Raw genomic sequence first — 15,749 nt, 5'->3', positions numbered from 1 at the left:
ACCTTTTCCTCTGGGGGTCAGGTCTGAGCAGGACCTGTGTTTTCCCACGGCTGGAAGGAGTTACCACTGGGCAGTTCCAGAGAGGAAGGGGCAGAGGCCTCAGTCTGCACTTTCTAACTGTTTATGTGGGGGAGGTGAAGGAAGGGGATGAAGTTTTCTCCTCAACACTTGCAGCAAGGTAAGCTCTGATAGGGGTATCAAGCCAGGACCAGTGTCTTGTCTTTCCAGGTCAGGAATGACACATGTTGACAAAGAAGCAAATACTGATCTGTCAGGTATATTCACCTTTAAATCAGTGGTTAATGTGAATACACATTTTATTAAACACATTCAACTTTCAGGCTTCGATTCAACATTCCCTTATTTCCCAGTGATGCTTTTATTGGCTGACTTTAGAAGGTGAACTCATTGCAGCACAGCCCTGCACAACTCTGCTGTCACTGCACTCGGTCTCTGAGCAGTGTTTTATGGGCACTTTTCTTTAATTCCTGTTACCTGGTTCAGTGCCAGCACTCTCACAGAACGGGGCATGATGGCTTGGCTTCATTAGGTGTGCAGTGTTTTTCCTTCCTCTCTGTTCCTCTTCCCTCAAGCACTTTCACTTCTTGGGCTGGGGGAGAGGAGTGGATGAATGTTCCAGCTCATAATAATGACACTCCTACACGCTGTAGAGGAGATTCAAGACTTGGGGAATAACCTGGGATGCATTCAAAGGCTGTAAATGGCTCTCCTGGAAGTGGAGAGCTGAATCAAAGGCAGAATATATTCTGGAACTTCAGAACTGGTCCAGTTCTCACTCCTACAGAGAGTTCAGGATGCTCCTGTGGATAATGACAGACTCTTTCCACAAATTCCCTTTCCATCGTGGCTGGGTGTGCGGCTGTGCTAGTGAGGAGGACAAACACAGAGGCTGATTTACCCTGCAAAGTCACAGCCAGGGTTGCAAGGGGAGCTGAACAGAGCGTGTTTCACGGTGGGCTGCACACACATTTCTTTTTTTTTACATCCAAACCTGTCACCTTCAGAAAGCAGCTCATGCTCGATGGTGCTGATTTCCATGTGTTTCCGTGGGCATGAGCTGTGGTTTGAAAGCAGCTTCCTCCTTCAACCTGTTCAACCCTTCACCTCAGTTTTTTTGTAGATGTTGACTTACAAGTATGACAGTATGAGAAGAAACCACTAATGGAGAGAGCTGCCCTTCCCACTGTTCGTTTCCTTGCCAAAATAGCTTGTCTCCTATTTACATCCTCTCCTCCTCGTCTCTCTGCTATTTCAGTAGCTGGTCTGGCGCCTGTTTCTGAGGGATGATGGACCTGCATCACTCAAACATTTGCTGCAGGAGCATTTCAGTGCTGGAGAAACATCTCAGCCTTTCTGAGTCAGCCCCCGATGGTTTCTTTTGTACTTTACAGTCTGTGAAGGGCGGAGTGGGAATCATGGCGAGAATTGATGCCTGGGGGTGACCATTTGGCACTGGAAGTGAACAGGACAAGTGCCTAAAACAGGCACCTCCAGCAGCCAGGGCTCTCTGCCACTGCCTGGAAAGCATCTGGTCTCCTTTGGGGGTGCTTTAAAGATATTACTGGGCTGATCTTAAAATCTTTCTGTGCTCCACCATCATAGAGACCGCTGTGACCTTACTGTGTTTCGAATGCCCCTGGATCAGGGCAGGGGTTTCAAGTTTAATTTCCGCAGTCCCTGGATATGGCATTTGCAGGCTCATGAGCCTGAGATCAGCTCCAGGGCAGCTTAACACCAAGGAGCTGCTGACAGGTGCAGGGAAAGTAGGTGAGGAGCAGTCTGGGCAGGCTATGGGAAATTTAAAGTGTGGGATTCATAAAGGAAAAGATCTTGCAGGGAAGATCCAGCCTCAGTCCCTTGAGAAGGAATAAGAGAAATTAATATTTTTTTAATCTTTCACTGATGGTGCTTGGACTTTGTTAGGTTATTTACTCCCCTGCTGCAGATGAAACTGCTTATGTTTGAACACCCACAGACACTTCAAGAAACACACCGGTAAACTTGATTTCCAGGAAAGAAAAAAAAATCAGGTTGTGAAAACCAGGTGATGAGAACAATATCCGTAAGAGCATTCAAAAAAGTACCAGCTCAGTTGTTTTTGCAGCTCAGCAACAGCATCGTCAGCAAAAATTTACCTTGTCCTGAGCAGTGTGCAGAATATTCTGAGGCACATTTGATACAAGTTGAAACCTTTTGTTCCAAAACAGCTCTTGCAACTGTGCTCCTATTTGATATTTAAAAAGAACCAAGGAAAGTATCAGCTTTCCATCCTCTTTTTTTATTTTAGTGATCAAACCCGGTTGACATCTTGAGGCCGCACCTAGAGCAGAACACTTCTCACTCTAAGGAACATTTTTTTCTAACTTGTGTGTAAGTCTTTTCTCAGGTTAATTGACCTGGAAATTATTACAGAGGCTCAGAGCAGACCTGTGTCTGTGCCACCAAGTAAAACCAGGCCAGGAGGTAACACACCGTTTAACTGCTGGCAGGTCTCGTAGTCTGATTCCAGTCTGTGCAGTCCCCACACCGATGAGGAAGATGGAGATGGAGAAAGAGGGGAGGTCTCAAGACACCACCAAGGGCTGAATTGTCTCCTCTGGTACTTCATTTGTCCATGAGCTTGTGTGTCCTCAGTGCAGCAGGAGTGAAGGTGGAGGCAGCCCCGAGCCATGGGACACCCTCACCCTTCAGTGCTGTCCCTGCAGCAGATCCAGCAGGGCCAGGGCAAGCAGAGGGTGCTCCTGTGGGACCAGCCCCGTGGTCAGAAGTGGGTTAAAAGGAGGCCACAGGAAGGTTTGTGCTCTAATTTTGCAGGTGCTGGAGAAAGGCTTCTTTCACTTGGCAGAGAAACTCTAGAGATGGCTCTGGGATGAGGCACAAAATGAGTGTTTTGTTCCTTATTACGCTGTTTGTGATTCTCTGGTGATTTGGAGCACCCTTGTCACACACGTTCACTAAAAATCAGATCCAGCTGTTTAGATTTGATATGGAATTTAAGGAGGACAACATTTTCATAAAACCTGAGAGCTTGAGAATGATTCTCCCAGGGAAGAGAATTTGGCAGGGGAGTATTACAATGGGCAGTACTAGTAATGGCTTTATTGTTATTACTAATAGAAATAAAAGGAGATACAGGAGCACAGTAACTGTTAATGGCAAGCAAAGGTAAATTGCAGGAAATTATATTCCTCTAAATGAGTTTAGCCAAGTTTCTGGCTCCTTCAGTAATTCATTGCTGCAGTGAGCAGGGGAGCAGAGGCAGCTGCTGTGTCATGGTTGGACCATCAGTTGCCTTGTGCTGTTGGTCCCTAATGACCAAGAATGGAATTGGGGCAGCTCCAAAAGCTCCAGAGCCTCATAAAACTGAGAGTTGGGTCTTTAGCTGTCAGAGGGTGACAGCCTTTGGGGAAAGGTGTGGCTGGCCTGGCTGGGAACCTCTTGCCCACGTTGCTTCCTGAAACAAAACCAGCCTGCTTGCCCTGTCTGTCACCTGTGCTCGTTTCCTCATGTCCAGTTTTAAGAAATTATTGTCTGTGATGATTGATCCTTAACCACATGCAGAGTTCATTTATTAGTTCCTTAATCTGGGGGTTTGGTGGCTTTTTGTAGTAGCCAGGCTGATATTTTGGATGACTGGCAAGGACCCCAGCGCTCACTGCTCACGTCTAAGAAACTAAAAATTTAACCCTGTTAAATTTGTCATCCTGTAAAGGCTGAAGAAGGACTTTAATCCTTAGCAGTGAGAGACTGTAACTGTGTCACCTCGGGTGCTGCAACACGGCTTCATGCTATAACATGTTTCATTCTAAACATTTCGTGGGGGACAGAAGCCTGGGGACAAAAGTGATGCGGGAGGGGGGTGGGGTTTCCCAGGGGATGAATCAGCTGGAAAGCGGCTCAGGAAGGATCTCATCTTGGCGCAGCTGCTGCTCTGGGAGCCGAGAGCTGCCGGGGAGCAGCTGACAGGAGGGAGGAGATCGGTGCGAGGGGTTGGTGTGTCGGGTTTCCAGGCAGGGCACGTGTGGGCAGCGAGAGCCCCGAGCGCCTCCGCTGCTCCAGCAGCTCCCGCCGAGCCGGGGCCATGGGGCAGGTGGCTTGGAAGGCTCTGTTCCTGTCTCTCTTTGACTACAAGACCGAGAAGTACGTCATTGCCAAGAACAAGAAGGTGGGGGTCCTCTACCGAGTGGTGCAGCTCTCCGTGCTGGCTTACCTGGTGGGGTAAGGATCGCCCTGTGCTTCACGTGTGCTGCTGGGGTTGCCTTTGCTTGCTGTGCTGCGCTGAGGAGCGGTGCGGGACGCTCTGCACACAGGCACAGCCTGCTGCGCCTCCCGATCTTGATGCGGATAGCTGGGCACGTTGGTACAGCTGCATTTTGTAGTGTCTGGTAGGTTATACCTGATTTTTCACCTGCTAGGGATCCCTAGGTTCGGCTCTACCTTTCAGATGAAGGTCTGGTTAAAAATAGCCCCGGTGCCACTCGGGCTTTGCACTGCATTATTTATACCTTTATTTCTGTATGCGGTGGGAATGGAGCCAAAGCTTAACACCTGACTCGTTAGGAACAATAGCATTGAGGGCAACGGTGCCGAGCCTCGGGACACACCTGGGTTATCTGCAGGACAGCACAGCATCCTCAAGCCTAAACGGGAGGGAACCCAGCAGAAAATGGGGGATTTCTCTGCCGGAGTGGGCTGCAGCAGCCGGGACTGTGGGGGCTGAGGCAGCGGGAATGTCGCTGCCTCGCATTCATTTCAGAGCAGGGCGAGCTGGCGTGGAAATAGCTGGAGCAGCACTCAGGAAAGGCCCAGTGCTGCAAGAGGCTGGTCACACTGGCACGTAATGGGCACTGTGATAGTCCTTGCAGGCTCAGACCTGGAATTATCCAACCTATGTGATGCTTGTGCCATCGCTTCCTGAGTTTCTGAGGCTTTTCAGAATGTGATACCTAAAGCCTGTACCCTCACTCTTTGTGCTCCTGAGTCCCTTCACCTTTCTTGCACCTCGTGTTTTCACTGATTAAATATAGCAGAGTCATTTTTACGTGCTGGGTTTATTTTTAGAAGGCTGTGCAGTCCCAGAGCCTGCTCCAGTGAGCAGAGCACGAGTGAAGTCTCAGCAGTCTGGCACGGGCTGGCTGCTAAAGGAGCAATCCTGTGGATAACATTGCTGAGGACACATCCTCTGTCCAAGAGGGATCCAGCATGGCCAGTGGCTGTGAGTGGTCAGAGACTGCCTATTTTCCTCCCTTGGCACCTCTTGCCTTCTGCAAACCCTTGGCACTGATGGTCCCTGCAGTGACTCCCAGGCTGGGGTTACAGCTCAGGAACCTGTTCAAAGGCTGGCTTGGGGTGGAGATCATCCAACCCCTCTGGATTGTTTCCTGCAGCTGCCATTTCTTCCACCATTCACTGCAGAAAACAAGGGTCTGCTTTTGAGCCCTCCTGGGAGAGGAAATAGGTGTTCTCAGGAAAATGGGAAAGCAGGAAACTTCACAGGTGTGGGGAGTGTTGTTATCCAGGTTTGTCACACGTAGCAGGTAAAGGGCAGTGTTGCCAGTGCTACTCAGGCTGGGATGGCCCTTTCCCTTCCTGAGTGCCCTGCAGGTCAGTGCACTGCCCAGGGGAGCTGTGCCAGCACAGCCAGCCTGTGTCCCTGTCCCCAAACCTGCCCCAGCACCCTCAGCTTCTTCAAGGGTCTGAGTGATTTGTTGACCCGGCAGGTGATTTTGGCAGTACTGTGGGGAAGCTGGAAGAATTTCATTTAAACCAGAGGTTTTCACCCAGGGAAATGGAATTCTTGCTGCTTCCAGTGGAGGGAAGTAAGCAAAGCCTTTCCTTGGGCTGCTTGGCAAGGCAGCAGCAGCTCTCCCAGGTGTGCAGTCAGGTTGTTACCATGACAGCAGCTTACAGAGGATCCTGTATCCAGATGAGAATATTCCCTACAGGTTAGGAGTCTGCAGCTCACCTGCAGGAGTTCCATCTCCCCAGCCATGGATTGTTGCTGACCAGCAGCCCATTGACAAGGGGGTGAAGTGGGAGAGTTGTGCACTTGTGAAACCATCCACACTCCTCACTGCAACCTGCAAAAAGCTTGTTTTGTTTCTCATCTCGAGGAAGGCAGAGCCCTGCCCCCCCCCTCTCCTTTTCTGAGGTTGCTGAGTGTAGCACAGGACAGGGAGGTGGGAGGCTTTGGTTTTTTTACCTCATGACCAGTTATTACACATTTCCCTGCTGTGGATAAGCACAGCTTGTGTCAAAGAGTTAATTCTATATTTGTGGCAGTAGTTGCAGAGGGTTTGGTGTCATTGGCATGCTTTGATTTGCTCCTGGATGGTCTTTGACCTTGGTGTGAATCTTCTCTGGTTGACTTGTTTCCTGAACCCCCCCCAATGCTGCTGCCTGCTGTGTTCACACAGGTGGGTGTTTGTTGTCAAGAAAGGCTATCAGGACACAGACACATCTCTCCAGAGCTCTGTCATCACCAAGCTGAAAGGGGTGGCCTTCACCAACACCTCGGAGCTGGGGGAGAGGCTGTGGGATGTCGCAGACTACGTCATCCCTCCACAGGTTGGCATGGGAGATGGAAAGAAAATGTGGTGCAACTAAGAGTGATGAGGGTTGCTGGAAAAGTGTCTGGTTGAACCTGCCCTGCTGCTTCCTTGGCTTGGACACACTGAGATGCCCAGGGGAGAGGTGGCAGCAGATGTGGCCCAACACCAGCTGGAATTTGCCCAGCTGTGCTTGCCAGGGGCAGTTGTGCTTTCCCTGCATGGAAGGGTGTGGGGGGAAAACCAGGGTCCTGTGCTGACAGGACAGAAAGCTGTAAGATGAACAATTTAACTGCTTGTACATAAGAATAAAAACTCCCCCCAGACCCGTGACTGTGCTCTCTGCTTCCACCACTTTCAGTGCAAAGCCTCAGCCCAACGTGTGTGCAGCAGGAGGGTCGGGCAGGTGCTTGTGGTGCCTCAGTCCCAGTTGTGAGGACACTGAACAAGTGGGTGGGGTGCACCCCCAGGGATGAAATGGTGTCACTGACCAGTATGTGTGAATTGGTGTTTTATTGTTAGGTGCTCAGGGCTGCCCTGCCTCCCCCCAGACCCGTGGGCTGGCTCTCGTGGCTGTGTGTGCACCCACAGCAGGAGGGACCTCATCCAAACTAAAATCCAGACAAAGAGTGCTGTTGTATCTCAGCCTGGAAACCTTCTGAAGAGAGGGAGGTTGTGCTCTTCTGCAGAGAGCTGCATCCTCCTTGTAACAAGTGCTTCGAAAACAAACCAGGTTTTCTAACCCTTCCTGCTTTACTCTGTTTGTTTTAGGGTGAAAGCGTCTTCTTTGTCATGACGAATCTGATCGTGACCCCAAACCAGAGACAAGCCACCTGTCCTGAGGTAGGAAGAACTGAGCCCCTTGGCCCCCAGACCCCTACAAACCCAGGGGTAAGAACTCACAGAGGACACCAGGGGAGCAACGAGCAGAGGAAGGACGGAAGGCACACGGTTTTTCTCTGTAGTGGGATATCTCAGTTGGGGAATCAGACTGGTTACCGCAAACCTGGCAGGCTCAGCTGTCTTAATTTCCAGAGGCACTGATCGTGTAGAGCCTTCCTGACTCGAGGTGAAGGTGTTGGATTTCTGCCCAACCCAGGCAGTGACTGCTCAGGGTCAGAGAAGGCCACGGGAGAACGACTTGGAGGTGACTCAGTGCAGTTACTCTCAGGGTAGAGGAGGCTCTCGAAGAACCCCATCCTGGGAAGGGCTGAACGCTCAGGCTTTCATTCCCTTCCAGGCACAGGAGGGTTCTTGGGCCAGAGGCGAGAGGTCTCTGTGCCATGTGGAAATGTCCTCAGTGGAGAAGGGGCTGGAGCCTGGGGCAGGAGGGCGCTGGCTGCGCAGGGAGCGCTGTGTCCCTGTGGCAGAGATGGATTTTCCACGTCTCGGGCAGGGCAGGGAGCACAGCTGGATTGCTGAGGACGCGGCTGTCCTCTAGTGGCTGCAGGAACCCTGCGTGCAGCCGGGAGAGGGGCGGTTTTGGGCTGGAGAGCTTGCAGCTTAGATCCGAGCTAGGGTCATCTCTTAGGGTGAAGCACCGTGGCCTCCAGCCTGGTTTTGGTGAGTGCCAGGTGATGTCTGGGGTTTTTTTGCAGCCTGTCCCTCTCCAGACCGAGCAGAACCCGAAATCAGGACCGTGTGGCTGATTCCTGGTGTTGCTGGTGGTGTTATGTGCCGAGCTGTTTGCATGACCCACACTTACCACTTCAGCTGCATCTTTTTGGTGTTCGTATTGAAAGGGAGTAAACAATGTTAGCTTGAATTTTACCTAATAGCTTCAACTTTGTAACTTTGTAGTTCTTACTTAAACATTAGTTAACCATAGGGAGAAGAAATTTGAGAGATTAGCAAAACATGCAGCTCTGTTCAGTGCCCTGCACACCCCAGAGAACTAAAACAACAGGAGATTGTTCAGATAGACAAAATTAAATCAAGTCATGTCCATCTAAAGACTGATGTTGATGCCTTGTAAAAATAAGATATAAAACTATTTCAAGGATTATTAGGTAGAAGAAATTTAGATTATCTTTGACTAAAGATTGATGCTGGTGCCTTGTAACAATAAGTCTGTCAGGGAGGGACTTGGGATGCTGAAGCGTAGAAATGCTCACAAAATCCCTGTTTCAATATAGAGAATTCCCCCCACAGCAGCAGCACTTTCTTACCCCTCTGAGTCCTGTGTCCTGATGCAGGTCCTCAGAATTCCTTGATTCTGATCCTGTGATTCTCTTGCCCTTTGCAGAGTGCCAGCATTCCCGATGCCCTGTGCCACAGGGACGAGGACTGCCTGGAAGGGGAAGCAGTGGTGGCTGGCAATGGTAAGGGAAGGGTCCTTCCTCCTCTACTGTGTTTGGTGTCCTTCAGAGGCCTCAGCCTGGTGACACTCCCAGAGATCTCTGGTTACAGGGAGCAGCAAAGCCTTTCTTTTCTTTACCATCTTTTACTGAGGTTGCTGCCTCGATTCCAGCTCTGCGGTGGCTGGGCCAGGGCACCCCGGGCTGCTCAGAGAACCAACAAGAGAGTGTTTGTTCCAGCTGAGAGGCCCTTTCACAGCAGGGAGGAGGGAGAAAATCATCTATTTTCATGTGCCCTGTAGGCAAGGAGGGGAGGTGACTGCTCTGCGTGACCTTTTCTGTGTCTGCTCGCAGGGGTTAAGACTGGCCGTTGTTTGAAAGACAGGGACAGCACCAGAGGGACTTGTGAGATACTGGCCTGGTGCCCAGTGGAGAAAAGATCCAAGCCCAAGTACGTGGCCGTCCTATCCTGTTTCCAAGCTTGGGTTGCTCGGCTTGTGTGTCACTCAGGGCAGTTTCTGTGTTCCCTCTGCTTGGCTGCTTGCTGGATGTTGGCTGTTCAGTGCAGGAGGGAACTCTGACTGGCCCTCTGCTCCCCCTGCTTGGCTCACTGGCCGTCCCAGGGCTGTTCCCAGCTCTCGGGGTGTCCCCTCAACCTGCACCCTCCTCACCAACTCCCTGCTGGCAGCGTGGGGAAGGTGGCACGGCTGGCCTGGTGCCATCCAACCTGTTGGATGAGGCTGCTTCTAAAATGGCAATTCAAGATTTAGCACGTGGGCAGGGTACAGATGTAAGACAGAGAACAAACCCTTCTCTTCCAGGAAACCCCTTCTTGGCAGTGCAGAAAACTTCACTGTTTACATCAAGAACTCAATTCGCTTCCCCAAGTTTAAGTTCTCCAAGTAAGTGCAGGTGCCTGGAGATCCCTCTGTCCTCTCCACCAGGGAACCAATAACCTCTGTTTGCTCCACTGTCCTTCTCCTGCTGGAGGGGTGGGCTGGGGAGGTGGGTATCTCCTCTGCTTTGGCTTCAGGCTGTGCAGAAACAAGGGGATAATGAGGGCTTGGAGTTTCTCAGAGAGCAGACTGGGAGAAGGAAGGCTGTCCTTCCCTGGATGAGCTCTGGTGGTTCCTACAGCTTGGGATGCAGCACAGCTCCTAAGGCAGATGGACCTCTCTGCCAGCCAGAGTCCTGAGCTGCTTCTGCTCAACAGATATTCCTCCTCTTCCATAAAAATGAAGGTGCCTGGACAAGGCTGGGAAAAATGCAAATTTAAAAATAATTGTTTGCATTTGCTGCTGCAACACGAACAAACAAAGTTTAGTTTGCAGTGTAGAAAGGAGTGTGTTCTGGTTATTCTCCTGGGCTCAGATAGGCATTTTTAGCATCCTTATTGGTTTGCCTTGAGAAAACCAGGTGGCCCTGGAGCACTCTGGCAATCTGCTCCATGCCAGCCCTTTCTTGAGCCCAGATTCAGGTGGACAAGTCCCTGTCTGTCCTGGAGGTCATTTTGGGGGGATCAAGGCTGCTTTCCCTGGGCCAACAGCAGGGTGATGGGGCTGGTGGCACGGGGCCATTTCTGGGGCGTTGGAAAAATCTCTTGTCTCTGCAGCCTTGGTGCAGGCTGTGGAGGCAAGGAAAGAGGGACACAGGGCAGATTTCCCTCTTCCCCACATGCAGGATGAATGTGCTGGCAACTGACAACGAGTCCTACCTGAAGACCTGCCGCTACAGCGCGGAGCATCCCTACTGCCCCATCTTCGTGCTGGGGAACATCGTCCGCTGGGCTGGGGGCAACTTCCAGGAAATGGCCTTGGGGGTAGGAGTGTCCCCTGGGCTCACTGGTCTTCCCAGCTGGCTGTTCTGTGTGCTGGGTGGCCGTGAGGGCAGTCACTGTCTGCTGCCCAGGGAGCTGCCTCCTGTCCAGGCTGCACTGGAGAGTTGCCAGTGCTTGAAGCTGAGCTGGTCCCATTTATCCCGTCCCCAGGGAATGGGAGGCAGGGTGATGTGGGTCCTCTGCAAGAGCTGGTCGGGTCAGTTTTCTGTTATTCTGCCCAAACCTTTGCCAGCAGGGATTCTGTGTTTAATTTCAGCATTACTGCACCATTGGTTTAAACCCAGAACTTCAAGGAATTCCATCCCTGCATAAAATAGAATCTTCTCAAGGGAAGCGTGTTACAGCCACTTAAATTAGTGGAATCAGTGTCCTGGGAGAAAGCTACTCAGAAAGGAGCACAGGGAAGGCTGGAATTGTGTGTAGAGTAATGGGATTCATATCCCACCTGAACTGGGCCCAGCCAGGGGGGTGTGTGCTCATGTCTGGGACCAGAAGTGCAGATTCTTGGCCCTGGGGAAAACTCGCCCAAGGGCCTGATAAATTCGTAGACACTTTAACTGAACTAAGCTTTAAACAACTCACCCTGTCTCTCTCTTTTGTTAAGGGTGGTGTGATAGGAATTCAGATTGAATGGAACTGTGATCTTGATAAAGCCCCCTCTGAATGTAATCCTCACTATTCTTTTAGCCGGCTGGATAACAAGTCTGCAGAAACGTCCATCTCTTCTGGGTACAACTTCAGGTGGGTAAAGAGGAGGCCACAATCAGTACTGCAGTTGGGCTGGGCTGGTTTGACTTGCAGGAGTTGGAGGTTGGCAGTGGAGTGGCACCAGCCTGTGCCAGGCACTGCCCCAGCCGAGCTGCAGGGGAGGGAGGGAGGGAGCTGTGCTCCTGGCAGGCTAAAGCTGGTTTTGACAGGGGAACAGATCTGTTTGAAGAGTGAATTCAGAGGGGCAGATGGAGTTAAACCCAGCATTGTTGTGTTCCAGGTTTGCCAAATATTACCGGGATGCTGAGGGGGTTGACTACCGGACGCTCATTAAAGCCTACGGAATCCGCTTCGATGTGATGGTCAACGGCAAGGTGAGGTCTCAGGACAGAATATTCCGGAGGCTGGAGAGAAATTTATCTTCAGGGGACATTTCTCAGTGGGAAGGCAGCTCTGGGATGAGGGAAGCCTCTCTGGCTTGTCATAGGAAAGGGCTCTTTCCATCCGCCCGTGTGGAGCTAACCCTGCCTTAGGGAGGTGACCTGGAGTGCAGCTGAGCCTGCACCTCCTCTACCTAAAACCAGGCTCATGTAAAGCCTGACAGAAGTAAAAACGCCCCAGAGACTTATTTTCTATGCATATGCACTGCAGAAAAAACAGAGAAGCCTAATCCAGGGATGATGCAAGCTCAGAACTGCAGCCAGGGACAGTTGGATCTGAGACACACAGAGACCTTCAGCCTCCAAGATTGTTCACTGCGGATCTGCCACGGCTGTGTCTGCTCCATGGGAACAAAACACACCCACAGGCAGCAGCAGCAGCTTCCCCTGTGCAGTACCACACCCTTCAGTTTGTTCTGTGGGCTGTTCTCTCACTGATTGCTTCATGACTTTTCTTCTTCCAGGCAGGGAAATTTAACATCATTCCCACCATTATCAATATCAGTTCGGGGCTGGCGCTCATGGGAGCGGTAAGTGAATGTTTTCATTGGGATCCGATATGATATGTAGCTGTAAGAGGGAGAAATATAACATACATACCCCATAAAATGCTTGGAGAATGAATGAAAACACAGCTTCTACAAGTTATTCTTTAATTCATGCTCATTGCTAACGAGATCAGAACACTTCCTCTTCTATTCCAAAGATAATACACAAGTTCTTTCTCTTTGCAGGGAGCCTTCTTTTGTGACCTGGTGTTGCTGTATCTGATTAAGAAGAGTAATTTTTATCGAGGCAAAAAGTACGAGGAAGTGAAGTAAGTGAGGTTGACTTTGTGTTGTGTCATGGCTTGCTGTTATGAGTAATAGAAATAGGAGGAGATACAGGAGCACAGTAACTGTCAGTGGCAAACAAAGGCCAATTCCAGGGAAATATATTCCTCCCAATGAGTTTAGCCAAGTTTCTGGCTCCCTCTGTAATTCATTGCTGCAGTGAGCTGGGGAGCAAAGGCAGCTGCTGTGTCAGGGCTGGACTGTCAATGACCCTGTACTGTTGGTCCCTAATGACCGAGGGTGAAACTGGGGCAGCTCCAAAAGCCTCATGAAATGGAGATATGGGGGTTTAGCTGTACAGAGGGGCCTCTGGGGCAAGGTGGGATGGCCTGGCTGGGAACCTCTTACCCCTGTTGCTTCCTGAAATAAAACCAGCCTGCTTGCCCTGTCTGTCACCTGTGCTTGTTTCCTCAGGTCCAATTCCAGGAAGTCGTTGTCGAGTCCCACACCCAACGGGAATCAGAGCCCGGACCAGCTGGGCGGGCTGTGAGCACAGAGATGGCTCTGCCAGCTGGACTTGTGCTCCAGGAGAACCACACAGGTGTGAAACCACACCAGCACCGGGAGGTGGAGATCAGGGATACTGCCTGTTACCAGGATTCCCAGAGGAAAAAAAAAAAAGTGTCCTATAAAGACTGCCCTTCTTCCCTGAGATTTCCCTGGTATCCCGAGCTTGCAACAGTGTGTCGTCGCTATGGATTTATAAAAGGATTTTATAAAGGGACAAAGAAGGCACCAAATGAATGTTTTTATATCCACTGGTAGATATATCTGTACCTACGCCCATAGCCAGCGTTGTCCCGTGGCTGTGCTTTGATTCCACGCGTGGAAGAGCTGTGATGGGAACCACCAGTGGCACTTTGAGAAGGGCTGAGGCTGAGCTCCCACCTGTCTCCTCCTCCACTGCCTCCCAGCCACCGCTCCCAGCTCCAGAAAAAGCCTTCCCAAGGTGCTCCGCTCGTCTCAGGAGCAGCAGGAGCAGGTCCTGCCCAGAGAACCATGGCTGGGGCTCAGCTGCCTCACCTGCTGCCCCATCCCTGCCCCCAGCTGCCTCAGACAACCAACATTTCAGAGCCTGCAGGGCTCTGCAGCAAGGCAGGACAGACAGCTTTGGGGTTCCTAGTGAGAGAAAGGGGGTTAATGCACTGAAAAGCAACACAGCCCCAGGAGCACCTGCACAGGGGTGGGTTTAGGTTCTGCCTCCTTTGTTCAGTGCCCGGTTTCATTTGCTCTGTATTGTCCTTCCTGCTCGTGCTGGGGAGGTCTGGATGGGGCACTTAAAGCTTCTGTGTTTCTCACAGTACCCTGAACTGCACTGCAGATGGAAGAGGGGAGCCTTGCCAGGCTCCCCCAAATACACCAACAGCAGGAAAATGTAAAGACATCTGTGCTACTTCAACATTGGGAACTTCCAGGAAATACAAGTGCTTCTTTGTTTCTCAGTAGAGAAATCAGTCTCACTGCAGCCCATTTTGTCAGTTTATGCTCATGTGGAGATGTAACTAATTTCAGAAAAGGGCTTATAGAGCATCATTGTTTGAAGTTTGCGTTTTCTTAAGCTGACAGGAACTGACTCACCAGCTCCTGAAGACAGCAGTGAATCAATATTTCTGCCTCATTTAGAGCTTGCACAGCGTGGCTCAGCACAGGCTGAGCAGAGTTCTGAAGTGCTGACAGTCACCACTTACTGGGAGTCCTTGTGATAACTGATTGAATGTTCCTGTGCACTCTCTGAATTCCAAGATTTAAAGGGCTCCTGCTGCAGTGTCCTTACACATTTCTGGACAGAGGGAAGGTGGCCTTCAGGGAGCTGCTGCCATCGAGTGTCTGCACAAAACAGCACCAGCAGCTGCACCCACCTCTGCTGTAACTTCTTTGAAGTGGTTATTCTGAGGTACAGGTTGATTCTAAATTAAAATTCACCTCTGTTAGCAGTGTCAAACTCTGAATCCAGTCGTTGATAGCAACTCCACCCAGTCTAGTTCACTCCCTCCCTCTGCTTCTGTGTATTGAGTGAAAAATGTAGCTAGAAAATAGAACAGTGAGGTAATTTAGGATAAGCTGTGTGCCTCTGACCTCATCCTAAACCTCTTCTCTAGGCAAACACCACTCACCACGTGTGTAACTGCACTAGTCAGGCCTTTCAGAGTTACAACAGCCCAGGCTTTTGACTGTCAGGGGTTAATTCCACTTGAGTCATTTTTAGATGGTGAAATACACAGTGAACCCCACATGTGGCATCAAGCCCAGGCACAACCCATGGAGACCAAGTTGTTCATCACACCACGCAAAGCTGACTGTGCTCTGCTGAAACCACTGTTTTAACTTGACAAAACAACCTCCTCTTGTCAGAGGACCAAAGCTATTTCCTGAACTTAAAGTCCTGAGGCCTCTGAAATTCCCTAGAACGTTTCCCTTCTTCATACTGTTTAACACAATTCCCAACAACCCTTGCTGTTAATAAAACATTGCCAGATTCCTTCTCAGGAGCTTGTTTCTTGAGTTTGATTTGGGTTTTTTTCTCACTGTATTGAATGCACAGCATTAAAATGTGTCCCTTCAGGGCAGTGCTCCCCAACACTGTTCTGTACAGGCTGTATCAGGTTTCACACATCACCTGCTCCTGGTGACACACTGATGTAAGAAAGTCAATTGAGCAGGGGCAGGGCTAGAGGGAAGGTATTACCTGTATGGTGGTTGAATTGTCTTCTCTGGAACCACAACACTGCACTGATCACTTACAGAACATGCCAGCAGGGGTGGTGCTTGTCTGTGGATCATTTGACAGAGCAGTACTGAAAGTGAGTGAAGTGTTTGGACTTGTGAGAGCACCATTTAGTGACTTTTCTGGTGGACAGTGTCATTTGTGGTTACATGCACAGACAGCAACTGTGGAAGAGAACCAAACCTTTACTTACACCTAATTACGTGATTTCCTTGTGTCAGTGGATTATTTCAGAGCTGTTACACACTGCTCCAGCAGGCCTTGTGTGTAGGGGCAGGCAGCAAATCCAGAGGGGACTGTAACTGGTGCATCTTACCCAAAAAAAATGACACAAGGGATT

General features: G+C 50.4%; 1 protein-coding gene across 2 annotated transcripts; it reads left to right on the top strand.

Moving 5' to 3' along the window:
- Positions 1 to 3,969: 3,969 nt before the first annotated feature.
- P2RX5 (purinergic receptor P2X 5) lies at positions 3,970 to 15,180 on the top strand. 2 transcript variants are annotated; one of them, XM_050321981.1, is made up of 12 exons: positions 3,971 to 4,239; positions 6,438 to 6,588; positions 7,341 to 7,412; positions 8,815 to 8,890; positions 9,221 to 9,317; positions 9,688 to 9,768; positions 10,547 to 10,685; positions 11,308 to 11,444; positions 11,692 to 11,785; positions 12,316 to 12,381; positions 12,586 to 12,668; positions 13,099 to 15,180. In XM_050321981.1, the coding sequence occupies exons 1-12, from the start codon at positions 4,103 to 4,105 to the stop codon at positions 13,172 to 13,174; spliced, it is 1,209 nt and encodes a 402-aa protein (XP_050177938.1). In that variant the 5' UTR covers positions 3,971 to 4,102; the 3' UTR covers positions 13,175 to 15,180. The 2 variants fall into 2 exon arrangements, with proteins under 2 accessions (XP_050177939.1, XP_050177938.1); XM_050321982.1 differs by lacking the exon at positions 9,688 to 9,768 and having other exon boundaries at positions 3,970 to 4,239.
- Positions 15,181 to 15,749: the final 569 nt, after the last annotated feature.

The sequence above is a fragment of the Myiozetetes cayanensis genome, unplaced genomic scaffold (assembly GCF_022539395.1).
Source record: "Myiozetetes cayanensis isolate MyiCay16 unplaced genomic scaffold, myiCay2020 scf27, whole genome shotgun sequence".
NCBI lineage: Eukaryota > Metazoa > Chordata > Aves > Passeriformes > Tyrannidae > Myiozetetes > Myiozetetes cayanensis.
This window is presented reverse-complemented; position numbering and strand designations above follow the sequence as displayed.

Bases quoted from the DNA above. Each gene is read 5' to 3' on its own strand.
- P2RX5 (XM_050321981.1), top strand. From the start codon at position 4,103: ATGGGGCAGGTGGCTTGGAAGGCTCTGTTCCTGTCTCTCTTTGACTAC. The intron at 11,445-11,691 runs GTGGGTAAAGAG...GTTGTGTTCCAG, and splicing joins TCTTCTGGGTACAACTTCAG to GTTTGCCAAATATTACCGGG. The intron at 12,669-13,098 runs GTAAGTGAGGTT...TTGTTTCCTCAG, and splicing joins AAAAAGTACGAGGAAGTGAA to GTCCAATTCCAGGAAGTCGT.